This window comes from Pituophis catenifer, unplaced genomic scaffold, assembly GCF_029215685.1.
Source record: "Pituophis catenifer annectens isolate HBS135680 unplaced genomic scaffold, rPitCat1.0.hap2 SCAF_9, whole genome shotgun sequence".
In the NCBI taxonomy this organism is placed as follows: Eukaryota; Metazoa; Chordata; class Lepidosauria; order Squamata; family Colubridae; genus Pituophis; species Pituophis catenifer.
Window position 1 is genome coordinate 24,288,934 of NW_027256889.1, and position 19,456 is coordinate 24,308,389.

Below are 19,456 nucleotides of genomic sequence, written 5' to 3' on the forward strand. Positions count from 1 at the left end.
TTCTGACCCTCTTTCTCCACCCATCATGCAGCATGGGTTATTCCCTCTCTTATCTGTTCTCTAGGCAGAGCAGTGTGGTGGCTTAGAGGTGGAGTTCTCGCCTCACAATCAGGAGGCTGTGAGTTTGATCCTAGGTAGCGGCAGATATTTCTCTCTTTGGGTGCAATGAGTAATTGTGTGTTGTAAACTCCACCTAGGCATCTGGCCAGTAAACTCTTGAGCTCCATTCAGTTACTCTGACTCCATCCTGATGCAAGGGATTACAGCGTTGTTAAAAGAAAAACAAATCTGTTCTCTAAGCAGCTTCTCCTCCCCTCTGGTTCTGCAGCCCAACAAGACAGGCACAGACTTCAGAGGATAATTAGAACTGCAGAAAAAACAATGGCTACCAACCTGCCTTCCATTGAGGACCTGTACACTGCACGAGTCAAAAAGAGGGCTGGGAAAATATTTACAGACCCCTCGCATCCTGTTGAATTGTTTCAACTCCTACCCTCAAAACGACGCTATAGAGCACTGCACACCAAGACAACTAGACACAAGGACAGTTTTTCCCCGAATGCCATCACTCTGCTAAACAAATAATTCCCTCAACACTGTCAAACTATTCACTAAGTCTGCACTACTATTAATCTTCTCATCGTTCCCACCACCCATCTCCTTCCACTTATGACTCTATGACTATAACTTTGTTGCTTGTATCCTTACGATTTATATTGACTGTTTCCTAATATGATTTGATTGCTTATTTGTACCATTGGTGAAATGCTCCCAACTCGGACCAGATCACCTGATCCAGTAGCGATGGAGGCGGGTGGTTCGGAGAAGCGGTAGCAAAAATCCCTGCCCACCCCCCATGCCCAGCTGAGCCGCACAATCATCAGGGGCTTTTTTTTAACTTTTAAAAGCATTTTTTCTACAACCTCTTCGGCCGAAAAAATGCTTTTAAAAGTAAAAAAAAAAGCCTCTGATGATCACGTGGCTGAGCTTGGATTTTCAAAGGCTTTTAAAAGAAAAAAAACCTTTTTTTCTTTTAAATGCCTCTGACGATCCTAGCTGAGTTGCCTGATCAGCAGAGGCTTTTTAAAAAAGCCTCTGCTGATCAGGCAACTCAGCTGGGATCGTCAGAGCCTTTTGAAAGCATTTTTTTTACAACCTCTTCGCCGAAGAGGTTGTAGAAAAAATGGTTTTAAAAGTAAAAAAAAAAAATGGCCACGCCCACCCAGTCACATTAACCCCCCATTCCCACCAAGCCACGCCCACAGAACTGGTAGTAACAAATTTTAGATTTCACCACTGATTTGTACCCTATGGCTATTATTAAAATGGGGATTGCAAAGACAAAAATCTTGCAGAGTGTTTTTTTTTTTTAATCAGAGCTTTTAAATTGACCATTGCTGATCACAGAATTTTGACTTCAAGTCAGGAAGATCATAATATTACCTTGCTGCCTTTAACTCCTGGGAGTCCCTGTGGCCCTGGAATTCCAGGGGGCCCCTGGTCTCCTTTAGGGCCCTGAAAGGGAAGAAAAAAAAGGAAAAGGAAATGGAGGCAAAAAAAAAGAAGACAAGAACAAAGACAGATACAGATAACCAAGCAGTCTCTTGCTCCTACAATAAAGCCTGAATTTTTCATTTAATGGACTTTAATCAATAAAGGAGAATATTTATAGCTCAGGGTTGAAATGAGGAATCCTTGGTGCACTCTGAGTTTGCTTGTTTTCTTGCAGGCATTTCATGACCCAACTAGGTAATATTATCAGTGCACTTGTATATAGAGAGCAAACCCCACTCCCTTCTAGAACTGATAATCTTAGCTAATTTGGGTCATGAAACTTCTGCAAGGAAATAACTAAGCTCACAGAGCGCCAAGGGACCTCTCTCAATAGGTTTTGAGGGGATGGAATAGGATGGAAGGGACAAAAACAAGAGCCTTGGTGGTGCAGTGGACTAAAGTGCTGTTAAGTAGCACTTAGCTGCCAGCTGCCTGCAATAACTGCGAGTTCAAATCTCACCAGGGTCAAGGTTGACTCAGCCTCCCATCCTTCTGAGGTAGGTAAAATGAGGACCCGGATTGTGGGGGCAATAAGCTGACTTTGTATATAAAAGAACACCGCTTAGGAGGGGCCAAAAGCCCTACTAAGCAGGTATATACAAGGCTATTGCTTAATGCATTGTAAGCCGCCCTGAGTCTCCAGAGAAGGGCGGCATATAAATCGAACCAATAAATAATAAATAAATAAATAAATAAATAAATTGAATTTGCCAAAGAATAAATTTTGGTGAATCAGTCCAGATAATGTCTGTAGATTGTGTGTATTTGGATTTAATGCATTCTTCCCTCCCAGTTGGGCCATAAAATCAAAGTTTTACTGTATCTGCGGGCCACGAAAGAATAGCTGGCAAAGATTTTATGCAATATAGCTTAGCTACTTTCACTGGCTGTCTGAAAGATATACAATTCATAAAAGCAAAGTGTTGTTAATTAAACAGCAATAACTTCTATCCTGCCTGGTGGATACATGCTAAAGCCATAAATTGAGGGTGGGGGAGATAGCTCTGAAGTCCGACGTGGCCAGTAGCCCCTCTGTTTTGCATCTTGATTTTTTTTTTTTTAAATTGATTTATATGCCACCCTTCTTGGGGACTCAGGGCGGCTTACAATGCGTTAAGCAATAGCCTTCATACTTTTGTATAGCGATAGTGGCTGGTGGTGCGGAGAACCGGTAGCGATGGCGGCGTGAGGCTCCACCCACTTGCCCGGTCATCTTTAGTTCCTGGTTTTAACCAGGAAATTTTAACCAGGAAGTAACCTGTTTTTTACCCTCTGTGCATGTGCAGAGGGTCCGCGCACGCACTTCTGAACCAGTTGGGAAGGTAAGTAGAATTCACCCCGTGTACAACCATTTGTTGAGTGGCCGTTCAAAGATTACAGTAATTGCAGACAGCTGGTGTTAATCACAATGCTATCAGTCTGCTGAGCCACCAGGCCCTTGTTTGATGTAAAGGATCTAAATTCATTAGATTAAATGCATTAAATTCAATATGAATCTTTGCATTAACCACAGGTCATGGCTGGTTTCATTTTTTCTAAGTATAAGGGTGTCCTCCAAGAGTAAGATGATTAAATTTTTGTTCCATTCAGTTGTGTCCAGTTTTGGGGAGATTGGACATGTTTCCAGTTTTCTTGGCAAGGACTTTCAGAATTGGTTTGCCATTGTCCTTCTCCTAAGGCTGAGAGAAAGTGAGTGGCGTGCCCAAGGTCACCCAGCTAGGTATGTATGTGTCTAAGATGGAACTAGAACTCACAGACTCCCAGTTTCTGACCTGATGCCTTCACCACTACAGAAAACAGGCTCTTTTCATAGGGTTAGAGAAAGCTAAACAATTAGCAAGCTAAGTGTTCTTGCCTTAAATATAGCTGACCCTACTATCAGGCAATACTGTCGACCAGGAGGTTGGCAGTTCAGCAGTTTGAATCCCTAGTGTGCTGCGTAACGGAATGAGCTCCCGTTACTTGTCCCAGCTTCTGCCAACCTAGCAGTTCGAAAGCAAATAAAAAATGCAAGTAGAAAAATAGGGACCACCTTTGGTGGGAAGGTAACAGCGTTCTGTGCACCTTTGGCATTTAATCATGCCGGCCACATGACCACGGAGACATCTTCAGACAGCGCTGGCTCTTCAGCTTTGAAACGGAGATGAGCACCGCCCACTAGAGTCGGAAATGACTAGCATGCATGTGTGGGGGAACCTTTACCTATAACTTAGGTAAAGGTAAAGGTTCCCCTCACATATATGTGCTAGTCATTCCCAACTCTAGGAGGCGGTGCTCATCTCCATTTCAAAGCCAAAGAGCCAGTGCTGTCTGTAGACGTCTCCGTGGTCATCTGGCCGGCATAACTCAATGCCGAAGGCGCACAGAGCACTGTTCCCTTCCCACCAAAGGTGGTCCCTATTTTTCTACTTGCATTTTTTACGTGCTTTCGAACTGCTAGGTTGGGAGAAACTGGGACAAGTAATCGGAACTCATTCCATTACGCGGCACTAGGGATTCAAACCAATGAACTGACGACCTTTTGATCGACAAGCTCAGCGTCTTAGCCACTGAGCCACCACGTCCCTTTACCTTACTATCAGGCAATTTGGCACTGATGACCTGTATCCACCTTATTTACAAAAAATATTTCATCCATGGTAAAAAGAAAAGTCAAAGAAAAATGTCCATCTGATTGCTTAAGGAGTTGAGCTTTCCAAGGATCTCTGTTTCCTTCTTGGCAGGAAGAAACGGGGACCTGTTCGGATCCAAGGGTTCATATACTCACCACTTTTCCCTGTGGACCTGGAGGTCCCGTAGACCCCCTCTCGCCCCGATCTCCCTGCAAAAGAGAAGATGGAAGATCAGGTGGTCATGGGCAGAAGGAATAACCTTGAGGAATAAGAGGAAGAGCTGCAACCAAGACAACAGTCAGATAAGGAAAAATCTGAATATGGGCTAGAACTGCAATCTGAGTAAGTGATTCAGACAACCCCCTCCTTTGTTCTCAAAGACAGAGGGGGAACCATATTCAGCCTTGCAAGCAGGGATGAAATCCAGCAGGTTCTGACAGGTTCTGGAGAACCGGTAGTGGAAATTTTGAGCAGTTCAGAGAACCGGCAAATACCACCTCTGGCTGGCCCGAGAGTGGGGAGGGAATGGAGATTTTGCAGTGTCCTTTTCCCAGTAGTGGGGTGGGAATGGAGATTTTGCAGTATCCTTCCCCTGCCACGCCCACCAAGCCACACCACACCACGCCCACCAAGCCACGCCCACAGAACCGGTAGTAAAAAAAAATGGATTTCACCACTGCTTGCAAGGTTCTCTTTCTATAACTTGGCAATAAAATTAGTTATTAACAAGCGTGACTTCCTAGTTGAGTCTACCTTGAAAGACTGAATCAGGAGGTCCAATTTGCCATTCACTCTCAGTTTTCCACATAAAACAGGGGAATCTAAGGTCCCCCCAAAGGGTGGAACTGCACCTTCCAGAAGCCCCAGCCAACATGAGCCAAAAATTGCCATTCCGTCCTTGAAGGACCATTGTAACTCACAGTAACTCTAGCCTGAATAGAAGATCAGGATTTCCAAGAAGAACACTGTATCTTGAGAGGAGAGGATGGGACACCTCACAAAAGTCTTAGAAAAAAAATCAAACTTTTCTGGAAAATTAAACAGACAACTGAAATCCGCCCTCTATCGCCCACATATTTGATGGAAGAAAGTCTTCACCTCGCAGGGGAAATTTTGGAATATTAGAACGGTAGAGTTGTAAGTATTGTAAGCCTACAATTCTTTGCAGACTCACTTTCACACCAGCAATGCCTTGGAGACCCACTGCTCCCGGTGGACCCGGCTCTCCCTAAAAGAGGCGATGAAGAACAAAAGAAAAAAATATGTAGCCTTTTGCTGCAAAAACCTGTGGCAAGAGAAATACTGAATCAAAGAAAAACATGCATGCTATGAAAGTAATTCAAAGTTATTTACATAGGATTTGTTCAGCTGGTGGTCTTTGCTGGCTAGCTGGTATTATTTCATAGGGCAATGCTTCCTCCTTCTGGCAGCGACTGGGAGTGCAGGCATCACAGCCATCTTTTTTGGGGGGGGAGGGGGGGGATTTGAAACAACCAGCGAATGCCAGGGGGAGCCTGGCACTTTCTTCCCCAGCCAGGGAATTGACCAAACTCCAATAATTTATTTCTTGAATTCCTTTATATCTATGCTTATAGACAAGAAAGATGACATGAAAATGTCTTCGGAAAGTAAACATTTAGCTGGCTTGGGCTAAATGATCTGGATAGTTCAAGTTTGCAGCCATAGCTCAGTGAAATCACATCCACTGTCCTAGGCTTCTTCAGACAGCAAGCAAGCATTTTGCTGCCTATGCTTGCTTGCTGTTTGAAGAAGCCTAGGATAGTGGATGTGATTTCACTGAGCTATGGCTGCAAACTTGGTTACGTAGGAAAAAATCAGGTTGAAGAAAAATACACACAAAACCTATGACAAAAGAAGAAAGCAAATACATACATACATACATACATACATACATACATACATATATAGTGTGTGTGTGTGTGTGTGTGTGTATGTGTGTGTGTATGTATGTATGTATGTATGTATAATATTTATTAATATGGATAAAAGAAAGAGTGTACAACACTATTAAAAAGCAACTCATTTTCTCCTTTGACAAACATAACCAGAAACACATTAGACTGAACAGGCATCAGAACCTCTTGAAGGCAGAAGATACAGATTTGCCCCTTTGGAAAGGTGGGGAATTCCACACTGCAGAGGTTATGCACTTGAAATAACGTGGCTTGCTCTTATAGTTCTTAAGGAGACACCACCAGGTTGTAGAATCCACTGGAAAAAGAAGCTGTGTTAAAAATCCTTCTACCCCTCCTCCTACCCCTGCCCCCTCCTCCTCCTCCTCCTCTTCCTCCTCCTGAAAGACTCAATGATAGCAATTATATTGCAATTTATATACCGCTTCACGTTGCTTTACAGCCCTCTGTAAAGGTAAATCCAGTCTAAACCAGGGGTAAAATCCAGCAGGTTTTGACAGGTTCTGGCGAACCGGCAGCAGAAGTTTTGAGTAGTTCGGAGAACCATCAAATGCCACCTCTGGCTGGCCCCAGAGTGGGGTGGGAATGGAGATTTTGCAGCATCCTTCCCCCAGGAGTGGGGAGGGAATGGGGATTTTGCAGCATCCTTCCCCCCGGAGTGTGGAGGGAATGGGGATTTTGCAGTATCCTTCCCCCAGGAATGTCGTGGGAATGGAGATTTTGCAATACCCTTCCCCCAGGAGTGGGGAGGTAATGGGGATTTTGCAATATCCTTCCCCCAGGAGTGGGGAAGGAATGGGGTCTTTGCAGTATCCTTCTCCTGGAGTGGGGTGGGAATGGGGATTTTGCAGTATCCTTCCCCTGCCTTACCCACCAAGCCATGCCCCCAGAACCGGTAGGGAAAATGTTTAGATTTCACCCCTGGTCTAAACATCTGGCTATGTGACCAATCATAATAATATTATTATCAATCATAACACTGTATTGTATTATATTATTATAATAAAATAATAATATACATGTAGCCTTTGAGTTACAATAGTTCATTTGTTGACTGTTTGAAGCTACAATGGCAATGAAAAAAGTGACTTATGACCCATTTTTCACACTTACAACATTGCAGCATCCCTGTAGTCACGTGATCCAAATTCAGATGCTGGGCAACTGGTTCCTATTTATGACGCGTTGCTGCATCCTGAGGTCACGTGATCAGTTTTTGTGACCTTCTGACAAACAAAGTCAATAGGGAAGCCGGATTCACTTACAACTGATTGAACGACGGCAGTGATTCACTTAACAACGGTGGCAAGAAAGGTTGTAAAACGGGCAAAATTCATTTAACAACTGTCTCACTTACTGTAGCAACAGAAATTTTGGGCTCAATTGTGGGTGTAAGTCAAGGACTACCTGTATTACGATTTTTTTTTTTAAAAGCCTGAATGAAAGTAATGGTAGATCACTTATGCTTATTACTAAAGAGACCTTCCGCTTTAGACCCTCTTAGCCAGCCAGTCTAAACTTCTGTTTTTTTTTCCTTTTTTTGACTTTTCTTTTTTCCTACTGAGACAAAATTATTTGCAATTAGCTGGATGCCCGTGCTTCGCTACGAAACTATGTGCTCGGGCTTGATATAAATTGACAGTTGTAGCCTGAAACATAATGTAGAATGTGTAACTCCGTAGCATCAGAGTGCGTTAATATAATGCAACTGGCAGTTGGAACAGAGGGAGGGGGAGTAGAATGTCCCAGCCCGCAGCATCCATTGGTATTCATCCGGCTAGCATCCTGTCAGTGTGTGAGAGAGTTGAGAGGTGTTTGAAAACTCAAACAGTATTTGCTGTGTGAGCAAGAAGGAGACAGGAAGGAGGCTGGGCATGGCTCAGCTCAACTGTTCTGTAGTAAAGCTGCTTGCTGCTGTGAAAGTAAAACTGAAAGTGAAACTCCTCTCCTCTGCTTGTGTTTTGCATTTGGAACAGATTTCTTTTGAGGTAGGGAGGGGGAGTAGAACTCCTTAGCATCAGAGCGTATTAATAATAATAATATAGGGAATAGTAATGCTCTGATGGTCATTTCGAAAAAATCATTTCTTAGTGAGCACCTAGAAGCCAAGAGGAACATACGTGACAAATTTCAAGTTTGTAGGCTCTACGGTTCTGGAGATTTCGTGATTAATGCGTGAGTGGTTTTCGCTTTTATATATATATAGATATGAAAAAAAAAAGCAGAATGCTTCTGCCTTGCAGATCCATCTAAATAAGCAGCAAGCTTCAATTTCCCTATGGGAACATGATTTTGATCACTTCAAGAGCTTCAGAACACCAGAGCCCTCTGGCTTCCCCAAAGCTTTATGGCAGACATGGGTGGATGCCCTCTGAAAAGGCAGGAAGCTCGAGATTTCGACTTGGGGCCCACTTCTCCTTCTGCGGGGGCCTCTGAGCTACCACAACAGACACAACCATGACCTTGAGCTGAAATCTGGAAACAGTGAGATGGAGGGACAAATCAAATAGAAATGAATTGTTTTGGGAATCATCTTGGTTAAAAAAAAAAAAAAAGGAGGGGAAAATGTAAAAAACAAGAAAGGCGATGAAAAGACGTTTTTTTTTCCCAATGCTCTCGAAACGCGGTTGATTGAAGAAAGAAAGAGATGGAAAGTCTCTGTCAGATCCCTAAAAGTGATACTGCCATTCAATTGGGAGAAGGGGGAGACTTGGATTCAATTTACTAACATTGCCTGTGTCAACAGATATTTTACAACCTATATCCTGGCACCAAAGAGCCCTGAGATCCCCTTAACATGGAGGAATGTTTATGATAGCCATGTGGGCTGTTTCTCTTTAAAGAAGAAAGGAGAAACAATGTGAATACATACTTATCCGGGTTCTCAGGGCAGCTGGTAAAGAAAACATCTTCACACTTGTGTATTGGCTAAAATCTGCATTCTGGTTAAAGGGAGGGGTCTCTACTGCTTTAATCCTACTTGTCTTGCCTAAGGGTATTCAGACCTTGCGTTGAATCCATTGCTGTCACTTCTGCTTAATAAAAGGGTCCTTTTGAAATACTACGTTTTTACTTTCTTAAGTTGGAAGGAGAGGCAATCCTTACAGTCTCTTTTACTTACAATTTTTCCAGATGGCCCAGGTAAGCCTGACGGGCCGCGGGTTCCTGGTTCGCCCTAGGAAGACATTAAGAAGAAAATGTACATCATCCGTTCCCCATTCATCAGGAGTGCATGGAAGAGGTAAAATAAGCTAATAATTCAAGTAACAAGGAGAGGAAGAGGCCTAAATCCATACCTTCGCTCCAGGACCACCTTTGCTCCCAGGAGTGCCTGGCAAACCCTTTGGGGAGAGAAGAAAATATCAGAATTCGAATAGAGCTGGAAGGGACCTTGGAGGTCTTCTAGTCCAGCCCCCTACTCAAGCAGGAGAACCTGTATCATTTCAGACAAGTGACTGTCCAGTCTCTTTTTAAAAACCTCCAATGATGAAGCACCCACAACAAGCTGTTCCACTGGTTAATTGTCCTCAGTGTTGGGAAGTTTCTCCTTAATTCCAGGTTGCTTCTCTCTTTGATTTGTTTCCAACCATTGTTTCTTTGTCTTGCCCTCTAGTGCTTTGGATAATAAATTGACTCCCTCCTCTTTGTGACAACTTCTTAAATACTGGAATACTGCTATCATGTCCCCCCCTTAATTATGTCCTTCCATAATTTGGAAAAATCCAATTTATTTGGTCTACATCAGGAGGTCAGCAACCTGAGGCTCTGGAGCCGCATGTGGCTCTTTCACCCCTCTGCTGCGGCTCCCTGTCACTCAAAATATGCGTCACAACCCCCAATGTGCGATACCTGCCGACACATGATTTATTGAGCTTTTCAACCCCGGTAGGCCAACCATGGATAAATCAAAGAAAAGAAAAGTTTCAGAAGAAAACTGAACATTTAATTCAACTACATATGCTAGTTTTGTGCCGCTCAAAAAATAGTCAGGAATGGGTAGGGTTTTGTGGCTCCTGGTGTTTTCTTTTCTGTGGGAAACGGGTCCAAATGGCTCTTTTGAGTGTTTAAGGTTGCAGACCCCTGGTCTACACAAGCCTTCCTATAGGATGATTCCTTCAATGATCTGGTTGCAGAGAAGCCAATTGTAAGATCCGGAATCATTTTCTTTTGAGAGTGGGGCACTGTTGCAAAATGGCATCAGATGGGAAGCTCACTTCAAGCCAGACTTGACTCCAGGTAACTACCTGGACAAGTCCCTGAAATTTTCTTGGCAAGATTTTCAAAGTGGTTTGCCATTATTTCCTTCCTGGGACTGAGAGAGGGTGATTGGCTTGAGGACACCCAACTGGCTTTGGGCCTAAGGCAGGAGAAGACCTTACGGTCTCCTGATTTCTAGTCCAGGATCACCATCACTACGTCAAACTGGCTGTCATTGCCTTCAAGTCAATCTTGACTTTTGCTGTCTACATTGGGGTGTCCAACCATAGCAACTTTTAAGACTTATGGACTTCAAGTCCCAGATTTTCCCCTGGCTACCTGGGGAATTCTGGAAATTGAAGTCCCTAAGGTTTAAAGTTGCCAAGGTATGAACAAAGTCCTGTCGTTTTCTTAGCAACATTTTCAGAAAGTCTTTTTCAGAAAGTCTTTTTCCCTTCCAGGGGTGAGAGAGAGAGGGAGGAGCTGGCCGAAGGTCATCTGTGTGGTTTCCATGTCTACGACAGAATTTTTTTTTTTTATTATTCCAGTGTCTTTAATTACTCCACCAACTGTCCTCTCACAATGCCCTGGCATCGTTTTAGAAGCTCTTGCCAGCCTAGGAAAATAAGCCACGTTTTGAAATTCGGCAATAATTACAGACACAATTATTTCTCTGAACACGAGTGACTCTCTTGTTCTATTGGAAGGGGCCCATTTCTGTAGCAATTCCTGTCCTTTTCACTTTTGGGAAAAGGTTTCCTGAACCTGTCCATAATACATAATTTTCCATTACAGTTCCCACTTACAGCAATTACAATTTGGGCAAGTACCAGCCCGTTTTTAACAAAAAACAAAAACAAAATCTGGTGATTTCCTTTCAAAGGCGGCTTCCAGGGTTGTTGGGAGTTTGGGCTGGGGGTGTTTTTGTGAGTGTGTGTGTGTGTGTGGCTTGGAGGAAAACCAAGCAGCAGGTGTTCGATTTGAAACGTTGGCAGAATGCAAGTTTAGTTTTGGGTGATGATGGAACCTAATTTGTTCTGTTTTGGAACAACCCAATACTTACAGCCACTCCTCTGTGTCCCAAAGGCCCTGGAAGGCCTGGTTGACCCACACTTCCCTATATGGCAAAAAAGAGAGGGAATAAGGAAATTAGGAAAGATGCAAAGAGAACGGCAAGTACAGGTAGTTCTCTATTTACAACCATTCATTTAGTGACCATTCAAAGTTACAACAGCAGTAAAAAGTGACTTCTTTTTCCCACTTAAGACCCGTGCAGCATCCCCACATCACGTGATCAAAATTCGGACACTTGGCCACTGATTCGTATTTGTTCCCAGGGTTACGTCATCCCTTTTTGTCAACTTCTGACAAGTAAAAAATCAATGGGGAAGCTAGATTCACTTAACCATCATGGTGCTAATTTAAAAACAGTGGTGATTCACTCAACCACTGTGGCAAGAAAGGTTGTAAAATGGGACAAAACTCACTTAACAACCATCTTGCTGAGTGGTGAGAATTTGGGGCTCGGTTGCGGGCGTAAGTCGAGGACTCCCTGTATTAGCTACCAGATGGATGGGATGCTTTATTTCCTTCCTTTAAAACAGAAAGAACTTAATGAAGCTAAATTTGAAACGGAATATCCCAGCCTGACTAAAGCAGAACATAGGTAGTCCTTAATGTACAACCAGGGGTGAAATGCGCCCGGTTCACACCGGTTCAGCCGAACTGGTAGCGATGATGGCCAGTTGTTCGGAGAACCAGTAGCGATGGTGGCCGATGGTTTGGAGAACTGGTAGCGATGGCGGCCGGTGATTCAGAGAACTGGTAGCGATAGTGGCCGGTGGTTTGGAGAACCGGTAGCGATGGTGGCCGGTGGTTTGGAGAACTGCTAGCGATGGCAGCCGGTGATTCAGAGAACTGGTAGCGATAGCGGCCGGTGGTTTGGAGAACCGGTAGCGATGGTGGCCGGTGGTTCAGAGAACTGGTAGCGATAGTGGCTGGTGGTTTGGAGAACCGGTAGCGATGGTGGCCGGTGGTTCAGAGAACTGGTAGCGATAGTGGCTGGTGGTTTGGAGAACCGGTAGCGATGGTGGCCGGTGGTTTGGAGAACTGCTAGCGATGGCGGCCGGTGATTCAGAGAACTGGTAGCGATAGCGGCCGGTGGTTTGGAGAACCGGTAGCGATGGCGGCCGGTGGTTCAGAGAACTGGTAGCAATGGCGGCTGGTGATTCAGAGAACTGGTAGCGATAGCGGCCGGTGGTTTGGAGAACCGGGAGCAATGGTGGCCGGTGATTCAGAGAACTGGTAGCGATAGTGGCCAGTGGTTTGGAGAACCAGTAGTGATGGTGGCCGGTGGTTCAGAGAACTGGTAGCGATAGTGGCTGGTGGTTTGGAGAACCGGTAGCGATGGTGGCCGGTGGTTTGGAGAACTGGTAGCGATGGCGGCCGGTGATTCAGAGAACTGGTAGCGATAGCGGCCGGTGGTTTGGAGAACCGGTAGCAATGGTGGCCGGTCGTTCAGAGAACTGGTAGCGATAGTGGCTGGTGGTTTGGAGAACAGGTAGCGATGGTGGCCAGTGGTTTGGAGAACCGGTAGCGATGGTGGCCGGTGGTTCAGAGAACTGGTAGCGATGGCGGCCAGTGATTCAGAGAACTGGTAGCGATAGCGGCCGGTGGTTTGAAGAACCGGTAGCGATGGTGGCCGGTGGTTCAGAGAACTGGTAGCGATAGTGGCTGGTGGTGCGGAGAACCGGTAGCGATGGCGGCGTGAGGCTCCACCCACTTGCCCGGTCATCTTTAGTTCCTGGTTTTAATCAGGAAATTTTAACCAGGAAGTAACCTGTTTTTTACCCTCTGTGCATGTGCAGAGGGTCCGCGCACGCACTTCTGAACCAGTTGGGAAGGTAAGTAGAATTCACCCCGTGTACAACCATTTGTTGAGTGGCCGTTCAAAGATATGATGGCGCTGAAAAAAATGACTTACAATTGGTCCTCACACTTACAACCATTGCAGCGTCATCACAGTCATATGATCAACATTTTGGGCCCATGAAAACCAGCAAGCATTTACATTGATCGCAGCGTTCCAGGGTCATGTGATCCCCATTTGCAACCTTCCCAGGGGACTTCTAACAAGCAAAGACAATGCGCGAAGCCAGGTTCGTTTTAACGGTTGTAAAAATTGGGTGCAGTTAAGTGGTGACTCACTTAAGGACCACATCACTTAGTGACAGAAGTTCCAGTCCCAGTTGTGGTCTTAAGTCGGAGAATACCTGTCATGTGGATAGATTCCTTCCATGATTTGGACATTATACTCAGTTGATGCAGGCTAAAAATTCCATTTCCCTTCTTTGCCCTCACATCATCTTGTGTGATGTCCCCCTTGGATGACTCCTCAGAATCTTCCTCAGAGGTCGGCTCAAGGGAGGATGAGCTCATTCCTGGTACGTCAGGAACTGGGTTAATCAATGACTCTGAACAGCCAGCCGAAAGAGATTTACGGGGGACTTCGGCTGGGGAAAGCTTTCAGGGGCAGACGGTCAGTGAAAAGGAGGAGGAGCTGCCTTCCATGGTGGATCCAAGAGCATGCAGGGCAGAGAAAAGACAAGAGCAACAGAGATCTGCCAGATTATTTGGGAGGAGGCCCGCCCGTCTTGATGGGCTGCACCGGAAAGCTATTTATCATGGCAGGCAGTGGGAGGCATTACTGGGAACATGTTTGATTTATGACTGTGTGTGTTTGTTTCTGGTGCTTCCTGCTTGACTTTGCGCCCTGGAGACTCTGAACTTCTTTTGCCAAGTGAGCGCTTGTGGCTGTATCACAGTTTGGCCTGGTGGATTTTAGTTGGTTTGTGGACTTATTTGTTGGAGCAACTTTCCATTGTTTTATGGACTATTGGCCATTGCCTTGTGGACCAACCTTGGCCTGCTTGTGGCTGGATTTATTTGGGACAGTTCTGAGGCTGGGTGAAGGGAACTGCTGGGGAACATCAACAAACCCTCTAAACCATACATACACCACACTCATGTGTGAGTGAGTGGGACAGCACATCTTGCTGGCTCAAACCCAGTTTTATTATCAACCACAATTCCAAGTTTTCCCCCCACCATTGGATTTGGATTTCTGTTTCCTAAGTGCATGACTTCATTCTGTGCTTTACAGCCCATTTCCTTCATCTATCAACACTGTTTTGAATCAAATTCCATTTCTAGCATCTAAGGTATAATCTAATCAACCAAACATATCTCCTCTGCAGATCAATAAACTATCCATCCACCTCATCAACCAAGGTGTTAATAGAAATATTGACCAAGCAAAAAGAAAGGCCAAACTGCACCCCGAGACAAATGTTGGCCCAGAATTATCTTTCTTCCACCATCACACACCCGTCTTCTCTTGCCACCTACGGTATTCAGCATAAAAATATAGAGTAGAGTAGAGTAGAGTAGAGTAGAGTAGAGTAGAGTAGAGTAGAGTAGAGTAGAGTAGAGTAGAGTAGAGTAGAATAGAATAGAATAGAATAGAATAGAATAGAATAGAATAGAATAGAATAGAATAGAATAGAATAGAATAGAATAGAATAGAATAGAATAGAATAGAATAGAATTTTATTGGCCAAGTGTGATTGGACACACAAGGAATTTGTCTTTGGTGCATACGCTCTCAGTGTATATAAAAGAAAAGATATGTTCATCAAGAATTATAAGGTACAACACTTAATGATAGATAGTCATAGGGAACAAATAAGCAATCAAATCATACTAGGAACTAATCAATATCAATATAAATCATAAGGATACAAGCAACAAGTTACAGTTAATATTAATTTTAATAAGGTTATGGTTACGTTAGTTCCATTAAATTAGCAGTTACATTGCCTTATGAGTCTTAAGACATTTAAAACATATCACAGTCACGGCAACATCTGGCTATTCCTGATTGATTTCAAAAAGCTTGGTAGTGTCACACTTCTGGAGATTACAGGAGTATAATGGGAAGTTGTAAAGCATCTTAGGAGAATGGCATGGCAACCCACTTCAGGATCATTTGCAAGAAAACATCATAGGTGACCATCTCCCTGAAGTCATCAGGAATCAAACTGGACCAGAGAATGACTTCTTCCTCTCCAGGGATGTATTATGGGGGAACAACTGTGTTTCCCAGGTCAGGGACTAGCTCCCTGCTCAGGGAAACTGTGAGAGAAAAATTCCCTCACAGTTGCTGTGCCTATTAATGGCCTTTGGCTTAGACCAGTGGTCCCCAACCCCCGGTCTGCGGACCGGTGCCGGGCCGTGGAGTACCTGGCACCGGGCCGCGCAGCGGCCGGGGGACATGAACGCTGCAGCGCAAAGGCTCCTGGGCCGTGCGCAATGGGCCATGCGCAAAAGCTCCTGGGCCGTGCCCCCACCCCTGCGCGCGCTCAGCGGGCCGCGGCGATAAAAAGGTTGGGGACCACTGGCTTAGACAATTAAATAAGCCAATCAGAGAGCAGCTCCTGGATTTGAATCTCCCGGGCTTTTCTATGCCCTCCCCTAACTGCCACTGTGACAGTATAAAAGGAGATGCTTGCCAGCAGACATTTTAGGTCGGGCTTCGGGATCAGAGGCAGAGCTGAAGTCACTAAAGCCTCTTCCTTCTGAGGAAGAAAAGCCCAAACTCCAATCGCATAGAGCGATTGCACCAGAGAGCTGACAGGACTCTTAAGAAAGAGAATGACATCTAATATTCCTTTTGAATAGACCTTGTTTTATTTTATGTAAATAAAAACAGTTTAGTGTAAACTGCTCGTGAGGTTCATTTGTTCTAGTAGATTGTAAAAGAGATAATATTATGGCCCATCGAGGCCCCCTCCATCACAGGAACAGAACAAAATCTGTTCCAGACTCTTCGCTTGCAGCCCCAGTTCTGCTGGCCCTAAAAAATGACTTCCCTCATTTCATCTCTGGATATTTTTCCCTTAGGTCCGTGATGGCGAACCTATGGCATGCGTGCCACAGGTGGCATGCAGAGCCCTCTCTGCGGACACACGAGCCATCGCCCCAACTCAGCTCCACCCCGCATGCACGCTTGCCTCCTGCCGGCCAGATGATTTTGGGGTCTCTGCTGCACACACACGGGGGGCAGGTCACGCATGCATGCGCGGGAGACGGGAAGAGCAAGGGGGTGCGACACGCTCCCCCACAGCCCGTTTTGGGCCTAGCAGGCCTCCCTGCAGCCTCCTGAGATAAAAAACAGGCCATGGGGGGTCACCACACCCCTCCCCCAGCTTGTTTTGGGCCTAGCAGGTCTCCCTGCACCTCCTGGTACCAAAAATGGGCCATGGCCTGTTTTTGGTCCCAGGAGGCTGCAGGGAGGCCTGCTAGGCCCAAAACAGGCTGGGGGGTGGGAGGTGCGCTATGTGCGCATGTGTGGGGGTGCAGGGCGGGCACTTTCGGCACGCAACGACAAAAAGGTTAGCCATCCCTGCCCTAGGTGATAGTGGGCTGATGGAAGGGTTGGTCAAAAAAGTCAAGACAGCACCCATACCAATATGGTCACGGTGGCTCTCCATCCAGATGTGTTGCTGTGGACTCCACTCACTTTTTGAGATCAATCATGAATAGCCAAATGTTGCACTTCTTGAGGGCCTCTTCTTACCTTCACCCCAGGAACGCCAGGAAATCCATCTTTGCCATCAATCCCAGGAAGACCCTAGAAGCGGGGGGAGGAGAAGAGTGGGGCATTATTTCTGACCTCTAATGGAAAAGTAAGCCAGCTTCCCTACGTGATTATTCCCAACATCTCGCTGGGCTGGAAAGAAAATGTACTCACCCGTGTTCCTTTGGGACCCATTTCGCCCTCAGCACCACTGAAACCACGGGGACCCTCAAAAAGGGGAAAGGAAAGGCTCTGTTATTGGTATACATACCCAATACATCATTATAAATAACAGAACATACCAATATACTATCATGAATAACAGAGTAACATATTGGAAGGAACCTTGGTGGTCTTCTCCTCCAACCTCCTGTTCAAGCAGGAAACCCTATACCCGTGATGGCAAACCTATGGCACTCATGCCAGAGGTGGCATGCAGCGCTCTCTCTGTGGGCATATGAGCCGTCGCCCCAGTTGAGCTCTGCCACATATGTGTGCGTGCCTCTCACCAGGCAGCTGTCTTCGGGTCTCTGCTGCGCATGCAGTGGGATGGGCGCATGCAGGGGGACATGTGCACATGCACAGGGGGGCGGGGCACACACATGGGGCTGTGCATGCATGTGCACTGGGCACGTGTGGGGCGCATGTGGGGGGCGCGTATATGTGCAGGGACAGGGGGCATGCAGGGGGCTGCGCACACATGTGTGGGGGCGGGGCACAATTGTGGGGCCACACGCACATTGCATTTTGAGAGTGTTAGGAAATGGTTATTTGCCTAACTAGTTGGTCAGGCAATATATAAACCAATAATATATGTTTGCAGTCAGAAAGGTATTATATTGCTTTAAGACTATATTGCATCATCCTGTATCCTGATTGGCTAAGCTCTGTAGCCAATGTACTTAAGGGAAGTCAGGATTATGGCTTGTGTGAATACTACACCATTTTACCTGCTTATTTGCTGTAACTCTCTACCTGATCTCTCTGCATGATCACTGTTTGATCATAGCTATATGTTGTTTTCTACTATTTATTGAATTTTGATATTGAACTTGTTCCTGTTTTAAAACTCAAGAAGAACTGTTTTATTGTGTATGACTACAACTGGTAAGAAGACTTTGTACTTGAAATATCCCTGGATTGATCTTTTAACTCTCGTCTTATCTGTGTATGACTTGGATTGTTTTTGGACTTTGCTTTACTTTTTCTAAAAGTAAAAGACTACAACAACTCAGTGTGTTTGTATGTTGACTGTGATTGTTCACAACCACTCCCAGTCGCTTTTCATGCGTTTACTCAAAGGGTACTCTGCTCAATAACCTACAACATCGGTTATGAGCCAAGAATATCCTTAACAGAGGTTCAGGTGCACACATGTGCAAATGCACGCATGCGCTTTGGGCACTCAGTCCGGAAAAGGTTAGCCATCACTGTCCTATACCATTGACAAGTACTAACAAGTACATGAGAAATACTAAGTCCAGGAAATCAACTGAACACTAATCTCCCAAGTTCAGAGCTTTAAGAAAACCAAAGGTTGATTCATGAATCAAGGCCTCAGAACATATAAGCAAGACTGGACTGGGCTAATTCTTGGATGGGAGGCCACTCAGACATCCCAGGACTGTAGATGCAGCTTGGGAAGTCGAAGAAGCCTCAGCTCTGAAACTCTAACCGTATTTTTCATCTTTATTTACTTCAATTAAGTAACTCCAAAAATAAATGGGGAAGAGTTATTTCTTGCAGAAGAGTATTCAAGAAATATTTTTCTGCAAGAAAAACTTTTCTCCTATTTATTTTTGGAGTTAACTTGTTGAAGTAAATAAAGCTGATGGATTCGGTGGATTAATATGTGTGGGTGTTACCGTTTCCCCCAAAATAAGACATCCCCTGATAATAAGCCCAATCGGGCTTTTGAGTGCACGGCAATAAGGCCAAGCGCTTATTTCAGGGTTATTTTCAGGGAAACACGGTAGATGCACCAATTTTACTTCCTCCTCCTTTCAAGGAACTTGCAAAAGAATATTCAAGAAATACTCTTCTGCAAGTTCCTTGAAAGGAGGAGGAAGTAGAATTGGCACATCTAATACCCACACATATTAATCCACTGAGTGGTGGGAGTTATTCAGTTCTTCTCTCCCAGGAATGGAAAAGGAACAAATGAATTAGATATACACAGATAGTCCTTCACAGACAACGTATGACAATGTAACGTGACTTTATGACCGTTTTTGCAATTGGTGGTTAAGCAAATGCAGTAGTCATAAAACAGCCACAGTGGTTGTTAAGTGAACACAGGGGTCATTAAGCAAACCAATGGTTTGCTATAGGCAGTTTTGCCAAAAATTGAAAAGGGCCAGTTTTTTCTTAAAACAATCCTAAAATGCAGCCTGTGCGACATTGTAAACGATCTCACAGCAGCCCATGTTGCTGAGCACCTGAAGTTCGGTTATGTGAATGTTGGAGCATCAGAAATTTAGAACCGGGTCATAAGATTCCTTTTTGGATCAATTCGAGGACCC

The 19,456-nt window shown here is 45.0% G+C and overlaps 1 protein-coding gene across 1 annotated transcript in view; it reads right to left on the reverse strand.

Annotated features, from left to right (window-relative positions):
* COL9A2 (collagen type IX alpha 2 chain) overlaps nt 1–19,456 on the reverse strand; it is a 71,560-nt gene that overhangs the window by 15,486 nt on the left and 36,618 nt on the right. The window contains exons 17-24 of the mRNA XM_070949512.1: nt 17,109–17,162; nt 16,935–16,988; nt 11,361–11,414; nt 9,397–9,441; nt 9,222–9,275; nt 5,341–5,394; nt 4,322–4,375; nt 1,444–1,515 (exon numbers count right to left, since the gene is read on the reverse strand). Of these exons, the coding sequence (XP_070805613.1) occupies nt 1,444–1,515; nt 4,322–4,375; nt 5,341–5,394; nt 9,222–9,275; nt 9,397–9,441; nt 11,361–11,414; nt 16,935–16,988; nt 17,109–17,162 (441 nt within the window). The remainder of the gene's footprint in view (nt 1–1,443; nt 1,516–4,321; nt 4,376–5,340; nt 5,395–9,221; nt 9,276–9,396; nt 9,442–11,360; nt 11,415–16,934; nt 16,989–17,108; nt 17,163–19,456) is intronic.